This window comes from Geotrypetes seraphini, chromosome 3, assembly GCF_902459505.1.
Source record: "Geotrypetes seraphini chromosome 3, aGeoSer1.1, whole genome shotgun sequence".
NCBI lineage: Eukaryota > Metazoa > Chordata > Amphibia > Gymnophiona > Dermophiidae > Geotrypetes > Geotrypetes seraphini.
The window spans coordinates 380,581,815-380,605,991 of record NC_047086.1 but is presented as its reverse complement, the minus strand read 5'-3'; the positions used below and the strand labels follow the sequence as shown (position 1 = coordinate 380,605,991).

At 42.2% G+C, this 24,177-nt stretch overlaps 1 protein-coding gene across 7 annotated transcripts in view; it reads left to right on the top strand.

The window, feature by feature from the left end:
* Positions 1–23,848, top strand: part of FOXN2 (forkhead box N2) — a 134,487-nt gene extending 110,639 nt beyond the window's left edge. For 6 of the 7 annotated variants that reach the window (XM_033939423.1, XM_033939420.1, XM_033939418.1 and 3 more), the window contains 2 exons: positions 14,919–14,987; positions 20,961–23,848. In XM_033939423.1, coding sequence (XP_033795314.1) covers positions 14,919–14,987; positions 20,961–21,487 — 596 coding nt within the window. In that variant the 3' untranslated portion in view covers positions 21,488–23,848. The remainder of the gene's footprint in view (positions 1–14,918; positions 14,988–20,960) is intronic. The other variant, XM_033939425.1, reaches the window with a different exon arrangement.
* Positions 23,849–24,177: the final 329 nt, after the last annotated feature.

The following is a 24,177-nucleotide window of genomic DNA, read 5'->3' as shown; positions in this document are numbered from 1 at the left end:
TAATAAAACCAAATGAAGCCGATCAGAACACGCTTTCTCGGTTCGCTTGCAGAAGGAAAAACAGAAGAGAGCACTGTACTTCACTGGTGAAAGAATTGGAGCTGAAAGATGTGATTGACATCTTTCTGCAACAGTTTGTGACCAGAGGATATTCACCTAGTGTACACACTCCTATGTTTATGTAACAGAAAACAAGTTATTTACCTTTAGCAGATGTTCTCTGTGGACAGCAGAATACAGGTCTTCACATAACCACCCATCTCCCCTAGGGGTTGTATTGTATTATAAGCTTTTTTTTTTTTAGACTGAGCAGGTTCTCTACAGCAGTGATGAGCAAGAAACTACATACATGCATTAGGATTTATTTACTGCTTTTTTTGAAGGAGTTCACTCAAGACGGTGAACAAGAATAAGTCAAACATAAACAATTACAGCAGTAAAAAAAAAAAAAAATTCAGATTACGGTACAAAGTATGGCATAGTATGTTACATTACAATGTCAACATAATGTGTGATAACATTTTACTAGCATAAGGTGTAAACAAAGGAGGAGTACAGTAGAATCTCAGTTAACCAGTACTTGAATAACCAGCACTCTCACCCAACTGGCAAAAAAATCGCAGTACCCCGATACACCAGCGGCAGCGGTCTTGAACGGCAAACCCCCCTCCTTTCCTCAAGCCCCGAAATACATAGTAGGAACGGCAGCAGTCCTGAGCCGCGAACCCCACCTCTTTCCCGACCCGAAGCACCAGTGTGGCAACGGACCTGAGCCGCAGAGCCCCCCCTCCCTCCAATTCTTATCTTAAGCTGCCGGCGGTTAACAAGAGGCAGCGCTCAAAACGGGCGGCTCACGGCCAGCCCCGGCAGGGCCTTTCCTGTTTTGAACGCTGCCTCCTGCTGACTGGCAGCCGTTTCGGATAAGGGAGGGAAGAAGCGAGGGGGTTCGCGGCTCAGGACCGTCTCATGCATCTGCTGCTTCGGAGCTTGAGGGAAAGAATGAAGGGGGGCTTTACGAAACCCCACTATTGATAAAATCTCACTGGCTACCTGTCTCTTACAGAATAACCTGTAAGAACATATTGTTAGCCTTTAAGACAAAGATCTCCAAACAGCCAGAATTCATTAACAATTACTAATCCCATATACACCCTCAAGAACAATAAGATCGCCAAATCAGAAACTTTTAGTAATACCCACACCACAACAAATAATTTATAATACTACACGCTCTTCCATATTTTCAGTCACAGTCCCACAATTATGAAACTCCACGTCTTCTTATCTCCATGTTCATGACTTCTTCAAAGAAACTTCTATGGATAGATTTAAATCGAACCTGAAGACCTTTTTATTCAAGGATGCATTTGATTTATGAGCTCCATCTCTTCTTTATATCTTCTGCACAAATGGGATCCTCCCCTTCCCTAGTATATTAAATGTCTTTCTTTCCTATTCAAAACTGTAGTTCACCCCTCAAACCCCTTGTAATTAACCTAAATAATGTTATATCTGTCTGTCCGTACTGTAAGTGTTAATGTTTTTTTTTCCATATTTTATAATTTTATTATTGTACACCGCCTAGAAGTTATTATAGGCGGTATAATACATTTTAATAAAACTTGAAACTTGAAAACTTCGAGGTGGGAGAGGGGGGGGGGAATTGAGATCTGTGTTAGACAAGATTTCTAACATAGCACTCTCAATCAACCAGAAAAACAGTTATCCAGCATCCATCAATCCCCAAGGGTGCCGGATAACTGAGATTCTACTGTATATAGATAGAAGAGACAGAGTAACAGAGGTTAGAAAATAAGGGGGGGGGATTGGGAAAGGAATTGGGACTTGTATACCGTCATTTTGTAGTTTTACAACCATACACAAAATAGTTTACATAAAGGTACTTGAAGCATTTTCCCTGTCTGTCCCAAAGGGCTCACAATCTATCTAATGTACCTGGGGCAGTGGAGGATTAAGTGACTTGCCCAGGGTCACAAGGAGCAGTGTGGGATTTGAGCCCACAACCTCAGGGTGCTGAGGCTATAGCTCTAACCACTATGCCATACTTTCCTCCAGTACAATATCAGAAGTGAGCCAAGTATAGAACAATGAAGCCATTGTGACATCACTGATGAGGTTGGCTTTTATTGGTGGAATGAGCCATTATGACATCAGGGAAAGAGATTAGGACTTGTAAACCACCGCACTCAAAGCAGTTTGCATACAGGTACTTCAAGCATGTTCCCTATCTGACCCGGTGGGCTCACAATCTATCTGGGGCAGTGGAGGATTAAGTGACTTGCCCAGGAGCAGCGTAGGATTTGAGCCCACAACCTCAGGGTGCGGAGGCTGTAGCTCTAGCCACTATGCCACACTTATTTGAAGAAAATTGCACATGATGTCAGACTAATGCTTGAAAATGATCTCATCTAGAATAGGTCTGGATAAAGAGGAAAGGAATTGGGACTTGTGTATCGCCTTTTTGTAGTTACATAACCATACTCAAAGTGGAAAAGGTGTTGCTTAAAGCATTTTCCCTATCTGTCACGGTGGGCTCACATAAACATGTCCTACTTTAGCATGTGCAGCCAGGTGTCGCTCCATGTATGGTGTGTGTGTGTGTGTGTGACTAACAAATTAGCCAAGCTTTCACCTGCTTTCTGAAGAAGAGATAAGTCCAGAGTGTGTGGGCTACTCCAGAGAAAGCTCGCTAGTGGGTATCACATTGTGTGATGTTGGAGAGGGTGTGGTTAGGGATGCTCCTTGGGAGGACCTTTAGTGACCTTGAAGGTGTGTAGAGGGAGTTCCTGTTTTTCAAGTACTTTGGGCCATTTCCTTTGAGGGTCTTGAAGATCAGACACAGAGTTTTAAATTTCGTCCTATATTGTACTGGTAGCCAGTGAAGTTTTTGCAAAAAGGTATGATGTGGTCACATCACTTACAGCCTCCTATTATCTTGTTGCAGCATTCTGAATCAATTGGAGCTTACGCAGACACATTGTAGTCAGACCAGTGTAGAGTTCATTACAGTAATCCAATCTTGTTGTAGTCATGCAATGCACAACTGAGACTAGTTTTGCTTTCCCAGTGTAAGGAGAAAGGCTGCTTGATTGTTGCAAATGATAGAAGTAGCTCTTGAAGGTTGCTTGGATTTGGGGGATCAGAGTAAGTATTGATTCTAACTGTATTCCAAGGTTCCTGAGTTGTGATTTGAGGAGGCGTTCATATTTCCCCAAAGAGATTTTGATGTTAGGTATGTGCCGACTTGTGTTAGGGACCCATAGGCGTTCGATTTTACTTGAGTTCAGGCAAGGTTTGTTGTTTTTAGCCCATTCTTGAATCGATGTTAAGGCAGGTAGTTTATTCAGGACTGTGGCTAAATCAAGATATATGGGTATGAGTAGCTGCACGTATTCCGCATAGATGTAGAACTGAGTGTCAATTGACCGAGACAGCTTGGTTAGTGGCTTGAGGTAGATAATATTGATCCTTGTGATACCCTACAGGTGATGCCTTGCAATACCCATGGTGATGATGAGGTGCTGCCAAACAGTTTGGACTATTGTCCGTCTATAGCAGGAATCTCAAAGTCCCTCCTTGAGGGCGCAATCCAGTCAGGTTTTCAGGATTTCCCCAATGAATATGCATTGAAAGCAGTGCATGCACATAGACCTCATGCATATTCATTGGGGAAATCCTGAAAACCCGACTGCATTGCGGCCCTCAAGGAGAGACTTTGAGACCCCTGGTCTATAGAATCTGAACCAAGAACTGTTCCATTGATATCTATTGCTGCCAATTTGTGCTAGCATAATATCATGATCCACAGAATCAAAAACTGCTGAGAAATCTAGCAGTACTAACACCGAGGCAAATCCCACATGCAAAAAGCTGTTTCTTAAAAGCTTCTAGAAAGCCAAAGAGCCTTCTCAAAAGGGACTCAAGATATTTTTACCCCTCTGAGCATATATATTCTGCTGTCCACGGAGAACATCCGCTACCGTTATATACTTGAATATAAACCCATCCAAATATAAACAGAGGTAACCTTTTTTTTTTTATTTTCTCCTAAAATGGGGAAAAAAGTTAGCTAATATAAAACAAGGGTTTATATTCAAGTGCCCTGCCCTGTACCCAGCCCCCCTTCTCCATCCTGCCAGACTCTGCACCCTCCCACCCTACTTCCTTCCCTGCCAGGCTCTGCACCCAGCCCCCTTCGCTCCTCTTGCAGTAAGCCATGCTTGTCCAGCGAGTAGCCAGGACAGGAGCAATCCCTCCAGTCCAGGCCAGTTCTGAAACTTCCTGTCTCCCTCCCACCTCATGGACATGTAGAAAGCCTACCTTGAAAATTCTGGTGGTCCAGTGGTGAATTGGGGGTAGGGACAATCTTCCTATGCTCCTGTGCCATTCAGAGCTGCTATATAAAATGGCTGCTGCAAGTTCCCATGGCAACCTCACAAGACAGCGAAAACTGGGGCAGGAGCGTAGTAAGATTGCTCCTGCCCCAGTTAACCACTGTACCACCACGACTTGTAATGTAGGCTTTCTGCATGTCCAAGAGGTGGGAGGGAGGCGGGATGCTTTGAGTTGGCCTGGACAGGAGGTGGGAGGGATCATTCCTGTTCTTGGCTAACTGCAGGACCACCAGGGCTTACGGCAGACCCAGGGGAAAGCTTCCAACAGGTCCAGAGGGAGGCAGGTGGGCAGAGACTCAAATATAAACTGAGACCTCCATTTATGGACTTTTATGGCCCCCAAATCTCTGTTTATATTCAAGTATTTGATAACTTGGTTTGCTAATTTTGTATTCTTTGCAAAGCCTACATCTGCAGTCAGATCTTATTCTATCTTGTAGTCTTCCTCATTAAAACAAGAAGATGGTGATAACAATAGCTTAAATGGGAAAAGATGTTTCTGATTGAAAAATAAAATGAACAGTTTGCAGCATCTATGCCAGTTGCTATATAACAGTGGTCTCAAACTCGCAGCCTGGGGGCCACATGCAGCCCGCCAGGTACTATTTTGAGGCCCTCAGTATGTTTAGCATAATCACTATCACTAAAGTTAAATAAAACAGTAACTTGATCATATGTCTCTTTAGCTATAAATTACAATATTATTATTAAGACTTAGCCAAACTATAAAGAGTTTTACCTCATGCAAAACTGGCATTTCTTTAAGACATTAACTAACTATTTTTTTCTGAGGCCCTCCAAGTACCTACAAATCCAAAATGTGGCCCTGCAAAGGGTTTGAGTTTGAGATCACTGCTATATAACATGTATTAGCTCGACGACCATGTTGTTGTCAAGAGTACAAATAAAAACCTGCTAGAAAAGAATAGTGATGTGAGCTAACACAAGTTGTGTGGGTAAAGTGAGAGACTATTAAGAAGGCTGACATTTTTAACATTTTTATGGTTTCAGTAGGCAAAATGCCTTTGTATGTATAATCAATTGCTCTGTAATTTTGTTCTTTATGATAGAGCATATACATAAGCATGGATTAATGAGACAAAGGCAATGTGAATATAATCAAGGGAAATCTTGCCTTACCAATCTACTACATTTCTTTGAAGTGAATAAACATTTGGAAAGAGTTTGATTTTATGTATCTGGATTTTCATAAGAGATTTGACTAAGTACCTCACGAAAGATTTCTGAGGAAATTAGAAAGTCATGGGATTGGAGGTAATGCCCTATTATGGATTAAGAACTAGTTAAAAGAAAACAGAGAAGGGTTAGTCAATATTCTCAGTGGGGTTCACAAAAAAAAGCTCTTACAAATTCCTCAGCATTACAAGTCAACTGAAACAAACAAAAGGCTGTAAATCTAAAGATACTAGACAAAACAGAACTGAAAAACAACTGGGAAAAAAAAGCCTCAGAACCTTGTTGGGAAAGGAACTCGCCTTAGACTGGAGAGGGTAGTGACTTCATGGGCAAAAAAACCTCCAGTGATTCAAAATATTTTCTCTGTTGTGATTTCAGGAAAACTCTTAATATACTGGATCGCTCCTATTTTAGTACATTTTTAGATGACAATCTTGATCTGTTGCAAAAAAAGATAAGATGGTGGGACTGGGGTTCTGAGTCTTTTTTTCTTCAGTTGTTTTTCAGTTCTGTTTTGGTCCATCATCTTTAGATTTACAGCCTTTTTTTTTTTGGGGGGGGGGTTTTGTTTCAGTTGAATAGTGGTGTTCCCCAGGGGTCTGTGATGTCTTCGCTGATTTTTAAGTATAAGAACATAAGAATGGCCGCTGCTAGGTCAGACCAGTGGTTCATCGTGCCCAGCAGTCCACTCACGCGGCGGCGGCCCTTAGGTCAAAAACTAGTGCCCTAATTGAGTCTAGCCTTACCTGCGTACGTTCTGGTTCAACAGGAACTTGTCTAACTTTGTCTTGAATCCCTGGAGGGTGTTTTCCCCTATAACAGCCTCCGGAAGAGTGTTCCAGATTTCTACTACTCTCAGGGTGAAGAAGAACTTCCTTACATTTGTATGGAATCTATCCCCTTTTAACTTTAGAGAGTGCCCTCTCGTTCTCTCTACCTTGGAGAGGGTAAACAACCTGTCTTTATCTACTAAGTCTATTCCTTTCATTATCTTGAATGTTTGGATCATGTCCCCTCTCTGATGACGTGAACTTATTCAAAGTTGTTAAATCGCAAGAGGATTGTGAAAAATTGCAAGAGGACCTTGCGAGACTGGGCATCAAAATGGCAGATGACATTTAATTTGAGCAAGTGCAAAGTGAAGCATGTGGGAAAGAGAAACCCAAACTATAGCTACGTTAGAAGTCACCTCCCAGAAAGGATCATTGAGAATACATTGAAACCTTCAGCTCAGTGTATATCAGTGGCTAAAACAGCAAATAGAATGGTAGGAATTATCAGGAAAAAGAATGGAAAACATAGATGAGAATGTTATAATGCCCTGCAACCGCTGTGTGCCTCTGTCTTACCTGAGTTCTGAGTCCACCTTTGTTTGTTACCCCCCCCCCCAATGGCTGTATGAGTTATACCGTCTCCCATTTGCCCCATGAAAATTTTGTAGCTCAGATCTCAGTACTTGATTACCCCCTACTAGTCTAGTAAGACATTTATATGCACTGTCTTTATATATTTTAAGCACATTTCTGGAAACGTCAATCGCTCCTCCTAAACTTACTTGCCATATATACAGTCAAAACATGGATAGCGAGCAACACGGTTTACGAATGTTTTGCAAGACAAGCAAAACATTTTCTTAAATTTTAACTCGATAAACGAGCGTTGTCTTGCAGTATGGTCACATATACGTGCGTCTCGTCAAATACGCACAATATATGCGTGTTGCATCACTGATCGCATCTGAACGTAATACATGCACCCGCAGTTCAAGCGCGCACAACATACGCACATCTTGCGCTGAGCACGGCTGAATGTAATAAAAGCATCATGCCCAATTCACCCGCAGTGTAGTGACTGTTCAAAACGAGTGAGATCTTGCAATATAAGTACGTACAGTACTGTATTTTCTATTAAAGTTTTTGGGATGTGGAATAAGTCTGAGTTTCCATTATTTCCTATGGGGAAATTTGCTTTGATATACGAGCGCTTTGGATTACAAGCATGCTTCTGGAACGAATTATGCTCGCAAACCAAGATACCACTGTATTTATATATTTAAATACATCTCATGATTTGGTCCTGAATTTGCAAATATTCCAGTTACATTTAATACTGGTGAAGTTCTAGAGTTCTCTTCTAGAGTATTGAGAATCATGTTAGATTCTTCTCTTTCTTTCCATCATCAGGTAAATCATCTGATTAAGAAATGTTTTTTTTAGTTAAGCACATTGAAAAGTGCCTGCCCTTTATTTTACCAACACCATTTTCTAGTATTGGTCCAGTCAGTTATTTTAGCTCAGATGGACTATTGCAATTCTATCTGTGTTGGTTTAAGTAAAGGGAATCGGAAAAGGTTGCAGTTAATACAAAACACTGCGGCACAACAAATTTTTGGAAAATCAAAATTCAAGTACGTTACTCCATTGTTTAAGAACTTACACTGGCTCCTGTTTCGTTACAGAGTTCAGGTTAAATGTGCTTGTATTGTTTATAAAATTATTCATGGATTGTTTCACTCTTCAAACATTTTGGGTTGTAGAACTATTCATATATATGTTATGTTCTCGATCAACCAGCAAAATTGCTCGATCTTTTTCCTTCCTATTGACTGCACTATGGCATGACCTTCCCGTTCAGATACAATTATGTATTTCCTTTCAGGTTTTCTGTATAGGTACAAGGTTCTTTATCCGAAATCCTTGAGGCCAGACATATTTTGGTTTTTGGAATTTAGATTTTGGAAAGGGAATAGTAATTCAGAAAAAGACAGAGACTATAAGATCATAAAATTGCCACCAAACTTTTTTTAAAAATTTTTTTCTAATAAACGCTTCTCACTGCCATTCTGAATGGAATCTGCAGCTGTCTGCCATTTTTCCAGCCCTCCGACTTGAATTGCACAGAGAACAGGAGAATCATGCACCTTGTGTTGATTTCAGCATGTATCATGCCGGGGAAATTGACTACTTCCATTTCTCGCCAATTTTTGGTTTTCAAAGCTTTTCGGTTTTCAGAATTTCAGATAAAGGATCTTGTACCTGTACTATGAAAAGATTAATATATTACATTTTTATAGATGTAAGACAAGAGAAAATGTGCACTAAGCCAACCTTGAGATTTTCTTATACCATAACTGATTTTAGATCTGATATACTAAGGGTTCCCCCCCCCCCAAAAAAAAAAATACTACTACTACTTAGGGAACAAAATCTTACTAAATCAAAGAAACACAGCACATGGCATGTTAAAACCATATGTACTATGCAATGTCCGTACAATCTTCTATCTCTTCCTCTCCCTTTGAAATTGTGCATGCTTGTCCCATGCTGTCTCGAAGCTAGATATAGTCTTCATCTCTACAACCTCTACCAGGAAGCCATTCTACACATCTACTACCCTTTCCTTTATGTATTTTCTTAGATTACTCCTGAGTTTCTCCCCATTCACCTTCATCCTATGCCTCTTCATTCCAGAGATTCATTTCAATTGAAAGAGATTTGCCTCCTGTGTATTTACGCCGCATATGTCTTTAAACATTCCATCATATTTCCCCTTTCACACCTTTCTTCTGAAGTATTGAGATCTTTGTCTGTCCTCATACGCTTAATGACAAAGACCACTGACCATTTTAATAGCTACCCTTTGGACTCCATCCTGCTTATATTTTTTTGATTGCGCTCTCTCCTGAATCGTACCTCGTACTCTAAATGAGGTCTTACCAAAGACTTGTACAGAGACATAATTGCATCTTTTATCCCTACTGGCCATTCCTCTCCCTATGTACTCAAGCATCCTTATGGCTTTTGCTCTTACTTTTCTACCCGTTTGGGCCACCTTTAAGGTTATCATTATTATAATGAGATGAGAACAGAAAAACCAAAGTGATCCATCTAATCTGGCCAGTTAAAATGCTTCCACTTAGTGCAGATGTTTATTAATTTCCATACTTAACCCAGCTTAAGCCCTCCGTTTCCAATGTATTTCAATCACTGCCTTTCACAGCCAGGGCTTACTTTGAGGTGCTATATGGATCATATCTGTGCATGCCCTGCCATGCAGGGTCAACTGTGAAGGAATGTTCTGTTGTTGATGATCAGTATCTCAGGATTTCAGAATAAGGAGTACTTTAAATGTTTTGTTTACATCATAAGTTTGTATAAAATAGTGTAAACATGTAAGTCCTTCAGTAGAGTTAATTATGTTGATCCTTGTCATAGAAGTACTCAGCCAAAGTCTGGGGGGAAAGTGTTTAACACAGGCCTCCAGTTGCTTTGGGAATTCTTAACAGCATTGTCCATTGGTCTGTGTGACTGGCTGTCCCAATTCCTTGAATTCGGCAATTGTCATACAAAATTCTATGTCACTGTGATGTCATTAACAGTAAGCTGGTATCCCGTTTGTTTGTTTTTCAAATAATGGTAGTTTTACACTGCAAAAATGGAAAAAAAATGATCAAATTAAATGCTCCTTAAATTATTCACCAATACAATGCATTCAGGAAAACACAACCATGAGAAGAAATACCAAACGGTTAATCTGAAAAGTGCAGAAAATACCTCAGTGTCACGTTGGATTTAGTAGGAAAGACTCAATCCTCTGGACAAGACAATTCAAATAAAAATTTGAAGATGCAGATCCTTGGTCTAGAAAAACTCCACATTCCTTATTAGTTCTTTACTTGAGTAAAAACATTGTTCTGATAAGTAGCATTCAACTTTCAAAAGATATTCACTACATAATATCTACAGACCATCTTCTTAGTAAAACTCAAAGCAAAGAAATAAACAAAAACTTATCTGCAGCAGGAATCTCTTCTACAGGGTGTGTAAGCATGGTGCAGATAGAAGGTTAGGAAAGGGTCCGAGTGTATCCAAGTTCATATGGTACTCTTCAACGGACCCCCTTCAGCAAACTCCCGACAGGGCCCCTATTTCGCTATATGAAAGGAGGAGGCCTGGCTCTGCTTTACAAATCATTCTTCGATGTCCAGCTCCTTGAAAAGGGTAGCCATACCTCTTTAGAATTCATGTTAGCTTCAGTCAACGATGAACTTCATCCCTACCCATTAGGTATCCTGTTACTTTACCACCCACCAACCCCCTGGAACAAATCCTCTGAACTCGTTCTCGAGACCATAACGAGGACCTTCCTAAAATTCCAGAGACTACTGATCATTGGAGATATTAATCTCCACCTAGACGATAAGGATGCAACCGAATTCAAAGACTTCCTCACCTCCCTAGGCTTCACCGCTCCTTCACCCACCCCTACCCACGATAAGGGGCATACACTAGACATCATCAGCTTCCTTGACCTGACTGAGCACAAAACTTCTGCCGAAGAGGCCCATTGGGAACATGTCCCCTGGTCTGATCACCTTCTAGGCTCTTTCTGCCTTCCCATTTTCATGTCTCATCTTGGCACTCCACCCCAACCCACAAACTCTATCACCTACCGCAAAAAAATCACGAGTGAACTGTTCTGGACCCAATTTCTCAATCAACTCCCCCCTTTTCCTAAACATGCCGACCCAGATTCCAACTGGCATAATTGGGTAACCCTTTCTGGGACTACCTACCGTGCTCTTGCCCCTTTGTCTACTAAACCTATCTCCCACTCCCGCAAGGCTCCCTGGTATCTTCCATACCACAGGGAATTAAAGCAGAAATGTCGAGCCCTGGAACGTAAATGGAAAAAATCGAGTTCTATAACACAGTACTAAAAAAAGCAAGGAAGAATTTCTATGGAGATAAAATCACCAGATCAAAAAACCAAAATAATACACTGTTCAACATCTGGCGCAACCTAACCTTAAAAAACGACTCCACCTTTCCCCTTTCCCCCCCCCCCATCCGCAAACGACCTAGCTAAATTTTTCAACGAAAAGATTACTACCTTACGGAGTTCTTTCCCCTCAGCAGTCTCTTACAATTCTCTGCCTCCCAACGCCTCCAACCCTATCCCTTCTGATAGATCCTGGACTGCCTTTGAACTCGTATCCGAATCCCAGATCTCTAAACTCTGTCTCAAACTGAAATCCTGCAATTGCATCCTGGATCCTTTCCCTTCCTATCTTTACGAAAACAATCCCGCGCAGGCCATCTCCTCCCTTACCAGGCTTATAAATTCTGCTTTACTATCGGGCCTGTTCTCCACAGAAATGGGACACATTGCCTTGTCCCTTCTTCTGAAAAAAAGCCGATCTCGACCCTTCCGTACCATCTAACTACTGCCCCATAGCAAATATCCCTCTCCTAACTAAACTGCTAGAGGCCATAGTCGCCACCCAGCTCTCTTCTTACCTAGAGAGATTCTCCATCCTCCATCCCTACCAATATGGCTTCAGACCCAGCTTCAGCACCGAATCCCTTCTAGTTTCCTTAATTTCTAAGGTGCAACAACTACATTCTCGTAACAAATTCGCTGTCCTATTACAATTCGAACTCTCTGCAGCTTTCGATGTTATCCACCACGACATACTACTTTATCAACTTTCTGAGATAGGAATTGACTCCACCGTCCTAAAGTGGTTCTCAAACTTCCTACGTTCTCGCTCCTACACTGTCAACACAAATGGCACCATGTCCGTTCCTTGGACACCATCTTGCGGTGTCCCTCAGGGATCACCCCTAACCCCTATTCTCTTTAACATCTATATGTCCTCCCTGAAACTCCTCCAATTATCCCCCCTTGAAACAATCTACACATACGCTGATGACATCCTTGTCCTCCTTGAGACAGACCAGAACCTCACCAGCCTCCACGAGAACATTACAGCTTGCATAATGAAACTCCATTCCTGGTCCTTCTCGGTACAGATGAAATTGAATGAATCAAAAACAAAATTACTCTGGCTCAGCCCAAAATTAGAACACCTGCCCACCCTCTTCACACTACCCTCAGGCGCTGCACTGTAGCTTGAGTTCTCAAGCAAGGTCCTTGGCATCATTATCGATTCTTCTCTCTCCCTCAATGACCACCTCAACTCCTTGGCTAAATCATGCTTTTTCAGCCTTCACATGCTGAGGAAAGTAAGATCCTATTTTCGCCAACAACGTATTGCTGTCCTTGTCCAATCCATCATCCTCTCCAAACTAGACTACTGCAATGCCATCTACTTAAGCCTATCAAAAAAAAAAGTCTTCAAAGACTCCAGCTAATCCAGAATACTGCAGCCAAGTTGATCTTTGCAAAACGCAAGTCTGACCATGTCTCCCCACTCCTAACCAAACTTCACTGGCTCCCAGTGATTTCCAGAATCCATTTCAAATGCTTCTGCCTGGCTTTTAAGATCATTCACAGCATCCTTCCTCCCTTAATCCCACTATCTTATAACTCCTCGAGTCTTGACTCTACCAGACCCGCCCAAAGATATAAACTATCCTTCCCCTCTCTACACGGTATTCGCTATGCAAGCAAACTGGGAAAATCCCTTCTCTTCAGAATCACAGGTCTTTGGAGCGACCTTACTACCCCGCTGCAGAACCTGGGCTCCCTCCAATTATTCCGCAAGCAACTGAAAACCTGGCTTTTCACTAAAATGTAATTCTATCCCCCCTTACTCTTCTCTTCTATATATAAGTTCATGTAAACCTTTTTTTTCCTTCTCTTCCTATATTTTAAGTTCTTGTAAACCGTGCCAAGCTCCACAACATCCGTGGAGATGATATGGTATATAAAGTTAAGGTTTAGTTTAGTTTAGTATAGTCAGGGGAATAAGCTGCAACAACAAAAAAAAATCACAAATCAAAAATATGGTCACCTACCAAATAACATCTCAGCAGTCTTCTATAGTCTCACAATACCTCCAGCTTGAGCTAAACGCTTCAAATTTCCTGCCACCAAAATGGCTCCTCAGCCTCCCGGAAATAGGTTTTACAGTGCAAACATATGCAAAGTGATGCACATTGGGAAGAACAATCCAAATCATAGTTACCAGACGCTAGGGTCCACCTTAGGGGTCTGCGCCCAAGAAAAAGATCTAGGTGTCGTCATAGACAATATTATAATGCCTCTGTTATCACCTTGAGTATTGCATTCAGTTCTGTTCGCCGCATCTCAAAAAGGATATAGCAGAATTTAAAAAAAAAAAAAAAAAAGGGTTCAAAAAAGAGTGATCAAGATGATAAAGGAGATGGAACTATTCTCATATGAAAAAAGGCTAAAGAGGTTAGGGCTCTTCAGTTTGGTTGAGGGGAGACATGATTGAATGGTGTAGAATGGGTACAAGTGAATTGATTTTTTTTTTTATTCTATCAAAAATTGCAAAGACTAGGGGGCAGTAGATGAAGTTATAGCGAAATACTTTTAAAATCAATAGAAGGAAATATTTTTTCACTCGGAGAATGGTTAAGCTCTGGAACGCATCTCCAGAGGATGTAGCAACAGCGGTTAATGTAGATGGGTTTAAAAAAGGCTTGAACAAGTTTCTGGAGGAAAAATCCATAGTCTGCTGTTGAAATAGACATGGGGAAGCCCCTGCTTGCTCTGAGATCGGTAGCCTTGAATGTTGCTATTGTTTGGGTTTCTGCCCGGTACTTGTGACCTGGATTAGCGATTGTGGAAAGAGGATACTGGTCTGGATGGACTATTGGTCTGACCTGGTTTGGCTATTCTTATTATGTTCCTATGTGCTCTTTTAGTTTGATTTTTTTTTTTTTTGGCTTTTTTTGTGCCCACTTGCTGAAGAATCAATCAAATTTGCACAGAAAACATCTATTATTTACTTTTCCTTGTTTTAATTTACCTTTTCATTAGTTCAGAGGAAATTTAAGCTCAGACTTAGTCTATTAAAAAGATCACCTGCTGTTAAGCACCTTAGATCGACATATCTAGCTCGATAGGCATCTATACCGAGGCGCCTATCTGGAAAGTAAGCGTGGTTAGGGGGCGAAGTTTGGGCATGGATTGAGTAGGCGTCTAAATTTGAATGACATGCAGTAGGCGCTTGCTGAGTTAGGTGCGGTTTATAGAATCGGAACCGTAATGTCTTGAAGCATAAGATCATTGTCAACACATTATGTATTCTTATATCTTAAAAAAAAAAAAAACACCAACTCCTCGGTTTAAAAAGAATTTTGATAAATGCTTATAGGAAAGATCAATGAACCATTATTAGCTTGGTAGACTTCGGTTGGCCTTTGCTTCCTGAGTATAAGTAAGAAGGAAAGGATAGATTCTTTGGGATCCTGCCAAATTCCTGTGAGCTGGATTACGCACTGTTGGAACCAGAATGCTGAACTTGATAACCTTTAAGTCCGATCCACTACGGCATTTCTTATGTAACTCATTTTTTTCCCCTCTTTGCAGATTCTGACATAGATGCCGCCACTGCAATGATGCTGTTAAACACTTCTAGTCAGGAACAAGCTTTAGACTGTAAGAACATTTTTTTACGATGTCTTTCTGGCATGCTCAACTGCATAGTGCAATGTTTCGCAAACTGTGCCGCAGTGAGATTCTAGGTGTGCCGTGAAAAAGACGAGTTGGTCACGCCCCCCTCTCCCCCCCCCCAAGCGATGGAGGGATTTCCAAAACCCGATAGTTTGTCCGGGTTTTTTTTTAAGACCCCTGAGCTCAGGGCTGCATCTACAGGGCCTCTGATCATGCGCAGATGTCGACACGATAACATGTGCGTGATGTCACCGGTCGATTTTCATGCATGCTCAGAGGCCCTGTAGACGTGGCCCCGAGTCTAGTGTGCCGCGGCGGAAAAAGTTTGCGAAACACTGGCATAGTGAATGTAGAGCTTTCATATACATAATATGTAAACCATTTTGGGTGTACCACAGAAAGGTGGTACAGTATATCAAATGCATTAACCTACTCTTACCCATACCCTCTTCTTAAATGCCGATTAGGAGCTTGTATTTTCAGAGGGCCAAAACTACTTCATATTTGAACAGAACACAGAGGATCTAGAATCAGGAGATAATAGTAAATATTGAAGAACTAAGGCCAGTACTGGGCAGACTTGCACGGTCTGTGTCTGTATATGGCCGTTTGGTGGAGGATGGGCTGGGGAGGGCTTCAATGGCGGGGAGTGTGTAGATGGACTGGAGTGAGCTTTGACGGAGACTTCAGTAGTTGGAACCTAAGAATAGTACCAGGCAGAGCTTTGGATTCTTGCCCAAAAATAGCTAAGAAGAAGAAGGAAAAAAAACAACAACAAATTTTCAGATTGAAGCAGGTTGGCCAGACTAGATGGACCATTCGGGTCTTTATCTACTGTCATCTACTATGTTACTGTGAAACCATGGTTCATTTTGAACAACCCCTCCTATCCCAGCAAAATGAATTACACGTGATTTGGCTTTTATTTTATTTATTTATTTTTCTGGTTTTTTTTAGTAAATTTTGTATTGGTGTATGTTCATGTTGAATAAGTATTTTAATTTAAATGAGGATATATGTATGCTTGAATTTGTAACCCACCTAGAATGGTTGGATATTGTGAGCTTAAAAGTAAAAAAAATAAAATAAATAGCCGTGAAGGTTGTGCTTCGTAGTTCTATAAACCAGGCACTTTCGTTTGACATGTACGAGCATGTGTGCGTGCGTAATCTCCCTAGTGCTGTTCCTAACTTATAAAGTGAGTATTTGCAAGGGAAGAGTACACAAGAGAGGAGCATGGTCAAGGTAGAGGCAGAGCTCCAATATATGCACGCAGCTTACCAAATACTGCAAGTTGCACATGTCCCTACAGCACTTAGGCACCTGCACTTAGGGCTCCTTTTACTAATGTGCGCTAGCATTGTCGCACGCGCGCTAATCCCACGTTTCGCGCCAAGAACTAACGCCAACTCAGTGCTGGCGTTAGCGTCTAGCACGCACGGCAATGCAGCGTGCACTAAAACCACTAGCGCAGCTTAGTAACAGGAGCCCTTAATACAGGCTCTGTAGTTGGCCTAGATGCAGGCACCTAAATAGAGAATGACATGGGGGACACATTTTGCCCTGTCACCACAGGAACTCAATTTCCCCCATCCCTGTCCCATTCCTGTAAGCTTTGCCTTAACCACATAAGCCTCGAACATTTATGAATTTAAAGTGTTTGAGGCTTCTACAGATGAGGATGGAGCTTGCAGGAATGGGGCAGGAACAGGAAAAGAACTCAACAGGAGGGGTGTCATTCTCTACTTGGGAGAACAGTATAGAAAAATGAATAAATAAATAGTGTGAAAAGTTTCAGCCTCTGATAACCAGAGCTGGTATTGTGACGTCATAATGCCTCATTCCACCAATGCCTAAGAGCCAACCTCATCAGTGATGTCACAGTGGTTTGATTGGCCTATACTTGGCTCAATTTTATTACTTTGATTTCTAGAGTGGTGCAGTGTAGAGAATGACACAGGGACAAATTTGTCCCCATCCCCGCAGTAACTCATTTTCCCCATCCTGTCCCCATGAGTATTGTCGCTGCCCCCTTCCTGTAAGCTCTGCCTTAACTGCACCAAGCCTCGAACATTTATGATTTTAAAGTGTTTGAGTCTTGTGCAAATGAGGACAGAGCTTGCAGGAATGGGGCAGGGACAGGAAAAGAACTCACCGGGACAGGAAAATGAGTTCCCGCGGGACGGGGAAAAATTTGTCCCCATGTCACTCTCTACACCTAAAGGTTAGGTGTGTCAATACAGGGTTGCACTTGTATTCTGTAATGTAATTTGGGTGCCCAGGTTCCATATATAATAGACTCCTTATGCGTGCCCTTGTGGCACCTACACGGAGGCACTCACTTCTACAGAATTACCCCCTTAATGACTAGCTCAGTGGCTTCTGGTGCCATGGGGAGTCTGGTACAGTACTATTTTTCTTCTTTTCTCTTAAAACTTTTCTCTTTTACTTATTTACTCTGTTGTGCACTGCTTTGGTAAAATTTGCATTGCACTATATCAATTGGAAATGAACACAAATGACCAAAATGCAGCCTAAGCTGCAGTAATTGCTAGTATGCACTTATCATTGCTTAAAATGGTTTACTGTGGTATTCGTTCAGGCATCCCGTGATAAGTTCCAAATCAGCGTGTGCTACTTGCATGCTAAAATATAGATTTAAAAAAATTTTTTTTTCTTTCGATTGGGCATGTGGGGGCAGAGAGTAGGTGTTCCTGTGCTAATCTGTTCTTCCACATTACCATATGCTAACTGGTTGGTGCAGAATTTACGTGTGTGCCCTTACCACCTTACAAAATGGTGTCAATAAGCGATTCCATGATCATTCTTTTCAATGGCCACCTGCTAATGGCAGCAGTAGCATAAAGCCTTTAATATATATAAAAAAGGAAATGATCCATTTTCCAATTGCAATAAAAATAGCCTTAGCACACAGGCAAAGAATCTTGTAAGGGTGTGCCGAGGCAACTTTTTACTGTAGCTTAAAGGACCTCTGGTTTAAACTCAAAACAGTTGGTAGTCGCTGAGTTAGCCACACTGAATTTTTTGAAATGTGTCATGAATTAAAAATTTTAATTTATAAGTTGGAGGGAGACCCACAAACCCAAATGTCGTTGCTGTTTTATTTTTGTTTTTCAGGAATTTTTTTATTTATTATTTATTTATTTATTTTTGTGGATCCCTAATTAGGAAGTGCACAGGTTTTAAGTACAGATGAGTTGAAGAATTACTGCTAAATATTTTTCCAAGTTTTTTTCTGTCCAGCGGATGTGGTAAGAACGGATAGCGTAGCTGGTTTTAAGAAAGGTTGGGACAAGTTCCTGGAGGAAAAGTCCATAGTCTTGTTATTGAGAAAGCCATGGGGGAAGCCACTGCTTGCCCTGGATTGGTAGCATGGAATATTGCTACTCCTTGGGTTTTGGCCAGGTACTAGTGACCTGGATTGGCAACCGTGAGAACAGGCTACTGGGCTTGATGGACCATTGGTCTGACCCAGTAAGGCTATTCTTATGTTATGAGGTTTGACCAATTTCAAGTTAAAAAAAAAAAAAAATCCTTTAAAAGCTTATTAACATTGAAATATTCATTAATCTAGGAAAGGTACCAGCCACACCTCTATTATGATTTTTATTGTAACAGAGTTTACATGTGTCAGTCTAAGCCAGTGGTCTCAAATAGAGAATGACACGGGGAAAAAATCCGTCCCCGTCACCGTCCCGTCACCGGCCCACCATCCTCTGCACCGCCCCGTCACCGCCGTTCCCTTCACCGCCCCGTCACCGTCACCGCCATCCCTTTCACCGCCCCGTCACCGCCTCTGCCATCCCATTCACCGCCCCGTCACCGGTCCACCATCCTCTGCACCGCCCCGTCACCGCCGTTCCCTTCACCGCCGTTCCCTTCACCGCCCCGTCACCGCCATCCCTTTCACCGCCCCGTCACCGCCACTGCCATCCCATTCACCGCCCCGTCACCGTCCCCGCTGCATCCATATAAGCCTTAGTACTGTAATATTTAGCTTATTCCTTTCTTATAAATCAAAGTTCCTGCTGCTGAACTAGAGAAAGAGATGTTCAGCTGGCAGGGCTTTGTTTATAAATTTTTATCAACACAACTAATATACTATTTTATCCTAAAGCAAAAAATAAATAAATAAATATAATTTTTTTTTCTACCTTTGTTGTCTGGTTTCTGCTTTCCACATCTTCTCATTGAATTCCTTCCATCCACTGTGTGTCTTCTCTCTGCGTCTTCCATTTGCTGTTACTGTGCCTCTCCCTTAACCCCTCCCCCCAAATTGGTCTAGCACCCATCTTCTTCCCTCCGCTCCCGCATAGTCTGGCATCTGTCTTCTTCCCACTCTGTCTTCCACATTTCCCTTGGGGATCTGTTCCTCTCCACCCTCCTTCAATGTCTGTTCTATTCCTTTCCACCACCACCCTTCCCTCCCTCCTTTACCATCTGTTCCTTTCTACTACCCTTCAGCTCCTCTCACGTGGCTTATCTATCTACCTTCCTCCCTCTTATTTTCATGGCACGTTACAATGTAATTTGTGCAAGCTCGGTCCCTGTCCCATCCCCACAAACCATCTCGCTTCTGTGCTCCTATTTTCTCCATTTGTAATATCTCCCCTATGTATCTGTCATTGCCCCCCCTGTGTCCATATACCATTCCCATGGCATGTCCCCTTTATGTCTCTGTCCCTATGCCCCATGCATATAATTTCCCCTCTTTCTGTTACCTTCCTGTGTCCAGATTTCCCCTATCTTCCTCTTCCATACCAGTGTGTCTCTTCTTTTCAACCCCATCTAGCTTTTTTCCCTCTTTCTTCCCCCCCCCCCTGCTTCTAGCATCTGGCTCACCTGCCAGTCCTTCCCTTTCTTTCCTGCTGTGGGTTTTTCTTTCCGACTTCATCCCCTTGGCTCAGAATCCTTTTCCCTTTCACTCCCTCCTTCCAATTTGAGCCGGGAACACTAGCGATCGCACGGTCCCCGCAGCCACTACCTGCCTGCCCAATCGATCCTAGTGTTTAGCCAGCTCTCTCCCTTCTCCTCACCTTAGTTTATAGGTTTTCTTTTTCGGCGACCTGCACACTTTCCCAAAGAGCCGCGCATGCGCGGCTGCTCAGTGTTCAATCTTCTGCTCTGCTGCAACTTCCTGTTTCCGGTTGCGTCAGAGCAGAAGATCGAAACTGAGCTGCAGCGGGTGCGCGGCTCTCTGATAGTGTGCGGGTCGCCGAAAAAGAAAATCTACAAACTAAGGTGAGGAGAAGGGAGAGAGCTGGCTAAACACTAGAATCGATTGGGCAGGCGGGTGTGAGCTGCGGGGACCGCGCTATCCTTCATGCCTCACTGCGGGGACAAGACCATTCACCGCCCCGCGGGCGGTGAATGGCCTTGTCCCCGTCGCCGCAGCGACTGCTAGTTTTCTTCCCCGTTTTTGGCGGGTGACCCGCGGCTAAAATGCGGTGGCCGCGGGTAAACCGCCACCGTGTCATTCTCTAGTCTCAAACTCAAACCCTTTGCAGGGCCACATTTTGGATTTGTAGGTATTTGGAGGGCCTCAGAAAAAATAGTTCATGTCTTATTAAAGAAATGACGATTTGCATGAGGTAAAACTCTTTATAGTTTATAAATCTTTCCTTTTGGCTAAGTTTTAATAATAATATTGTCATTTATAGCTAAAGAGACATATCATCAAGAAACTGTTTTTTATTTTACTTTTGTGATTATGATAAACATACCGAGGGCCTCAAAATAGTGCCTGGCGGGCCACGTGTTTGAGACCACTGGTCTAAGATGACACTTCCTTTCCAGTGCTTGGAAAATAATTTTGCTAGTATGTTTTTAAATCAATTGAAAGGCGTGGAGATGTCTCATACTGACAAATATTAGAGATTGTTTTATTTAAATTTGCTTATACTGAAACATTTTTTTTTTTTTTTCTTTTTAAATTAGGTGAGAAACCCCAGTCTCTCAAGGTGGTGTTACCCAAGAAAAGAAGCTATGCCAACGCATTTAGTCATCATAGTTCTCTGAACCTCCAGGAAAATGACCCCGCAGCCACAAATATCGATCCAAAGGAGGATCATAATTACAGCGCAAGTGGCGGAACTTCACAACGATGCGAGTCCCGATCCAGCGTGTCTTCCCTCTCCTCCGTTGACGAGGTATATGAATTCATCCCCAAACCCAGCCGAGCAGGAAGTGATGGCAGCGAAGGGTTTCACAGCGATGAGGACACGGACATTGACTATGAAGACGATCCACTGGGCGACAGTGGCTATGCGTCGCAGCCTTGTATGGATACCATGAGCAAGGGTCAGATGAGGAAAAAATCTCGGAAGGTGCTAAATCAAGATATTGACGAGGAGCTCAAGGAGGCTGCGGGCTCGTTGCTTCACCTAGCTGGAATCCGCACATGCCTTGATTCTTTAATAAGTACTGCAGACACTCAAAGTCAGAAACATAGGAAGAAACAGTGATTACAGAAGTCTCCATTTATTTGGGGTTTTTTTTTTCCCGAGTTTATTTTTCTAAGTGTGGCAATACTCTTCTGCTGTCCTTCACCAAGGAGATCAAAGCCATAAAAGGACCGGTTAGCTCTTTATTGGTTTTTTTTGTGTCCCCCTGCTAAACTGTAGTGTGTGCTTTTTTTTTAATCCCCAGTATTTCCTGAAAATGATTTGGGTAGTCTTTTCATAGGAGAGATGATGCATGACTTCCAAATCCCAAAGTCTGTTCGATCATCATTACCAATGCTTTTATATTTTTTAAGTAAAAGAAACCTGTTCATATAAAAAAAATATTCCTATCGGTCAAAGACAAGGAGGAAACACAGGCTTATCATTTTTATTTCTAAATCATTGGGTAAATTCTGGCAGTATTAAGTGAGATTTCTCTGACTGCAGGTGGGAATAGCTGTGGTTAAAATGGACAGATGTGAGAGCATTGGACAGTGCAAAGCTAGAGATTCAATAGTTGACTAGCACTAGACTGCTTGATTGACCAAGAGTTAGCATGTTTGACAGGTATGTGAAAAAATGATAACTTACTGAAGAACTTTTCCCTTTTTTTCTCCCCCCTCAGGATAATGGAATTGATCACATTAACGTTATTCCTATGACACTGAGCATTTTCAAGGCTTAATTTGTAGACAGAAAAGAAGTGGAACTTAAGGGAGGGGTAAGAAGTCCAGGGTAGGAGCAACAGAAGAAGGGCAGAGTGACTGCTCTCTGTTCTGCTCCAGACTCAACCCCCCCCAGCCCCATCCCCACCAAACTTTCCTGCATACTACCCGGAAGGGAAAATCTGGAGCAGAATATTCTATTGCTGTGTAGTCTGAAAGGAAGTAGTGTAACTGCTTTCCAGGCTGTTCCCCCAGAAATTAAACCCTGGGCTCTCCCCCCATTCTTCTTCCTTTCTGATGTAATGTTCTTAACTAGTATACTTTGGTTTCTTGCTGTTAAAACTATTTACTGTTAAGCCCCTACCCATTTGTACTTCTCTTCACTGGGGGGCACCTGTGTAATTTTTTGATACATGTTAGATAAATTAGTAGCATTTTTATTTTTTTTTTTGGGGGGGGGTGCTCTGGTGTGGAATCTGAATTGTTCCTGCTTTTGCCACAAAATCCTCTTGATTAATATATCAAAGGTGGTGGTTTAGAACAGTGTTTCTCAAGTCCGGTCCTGGACTACCCCCTTGCCAGTCAGGTTTTCAGGATATCCACAATGAGTAGGCCTGAGATTGGTTTGCATACACTGCCCCCATTATATGCAAATTTCTTGCCTGACTAGCAAGGGGGGTACTCCAGGACCGGACTTGAGAAACACTGGTTTAAACATCAATGGCATATAATCCAGAAAGAAAGCAAGGCATCTTCTTAATTTTGTGCATTTTGTAGATATGTGGTGACAGTTTTTTTTGTACATTATCTCTTAAATTTTTGTTTAATTTTTTCCCAATTATACAAACAAAATGCAAACCATAGAAAGAAAGAGTAATACTTTCACGGTTTCAAATGACAGTAAAATAAAACTACCCAAAAACAACCCCCCCGCCCCACTTGCCCTGAAATCACTTCCCTTCCCCCAGTCAAATAAAATTTCTATAACTCTCTTTGGGGCCCACTACTCTTCCGTCGAGGAGCTCTGATCATACAAAAAAACAAACAACAAATCCCTTCTGCCCCTCCCTATACCCCAGTCCTTCCCCTGTAATTAGAATTTCCTATAAGCGGGTCCATTCTTCATGTGCAGGATCAATAATGGCCTTGATGTTTTATTGGTCAACTTCTCCAAATCTCTAACAGCTCTCAGTCACACGAGCCAACCGTGTAAGGCAGGTTCTACAGTTCGCTTCCGGTGAACAACAAGTTCACATTTGGCAGCTGCTAAACAGATTCTGTTATGTCTGGGCTGCTGTTTAAGTCCCCTTCCATTTCCCAGGCCCAGAAGGCAGAACACTGGGTCCAAGAAGAAAAGGAATTCCTGATCCTCGTGATAGTAATTGTACAGCAGCAGTCCAATATTGTTGTATCTTCCACAGGACCACCATACATGGTTAAAGGTCTTCCATTCTTGGGACCTCCAAAACATATTGGAGGCACTAGCGGAAAACCTATAATTTTTAATTTCTTTGGAGTGTGGTACCACTGGCGTGACTATCTTGTATGCATTTTCTTTAATCAAAACACAAATAGAAGCTTCATTCATCTTTTGAAACACTTTTTTTTTCCCCCTTTCAGTCTGTGTTAAATTAGTGACAGTCTTTTTCTTTTTTGTCTGTCCAAGACTATGGGCTCCTTTTATGAAGCCGCGTTAGCAGTTTAACGCGCGCTAATTTGCCGGCCGCGCTAACTACTACAGCCTCCTCTTGATCAGGCGGTAGTTTTTTGGCTAGCGCGGGAGTTAGTACACGCTAAAAATGTGCATGCAATAAAGCCGCTAACGCGGCTTTGTGAAAGGAGCCCTATGTTTTTTTTTTGTAATGTTGCAGCAACATCACTAGGCCAATACACTTCTCCCTCCGTATTCGCGGTTTCAGCATTCGCGGTTTTGATTATTTGCGTTTTTTAGCTTGTTGGCTCCTCCCCCCCCAATTACATCAGCTTGCATAGCGAAATTGCTGATTCCAAGTGTTTACAGAGAAAAGTCGCCAATTCCCAGCACTT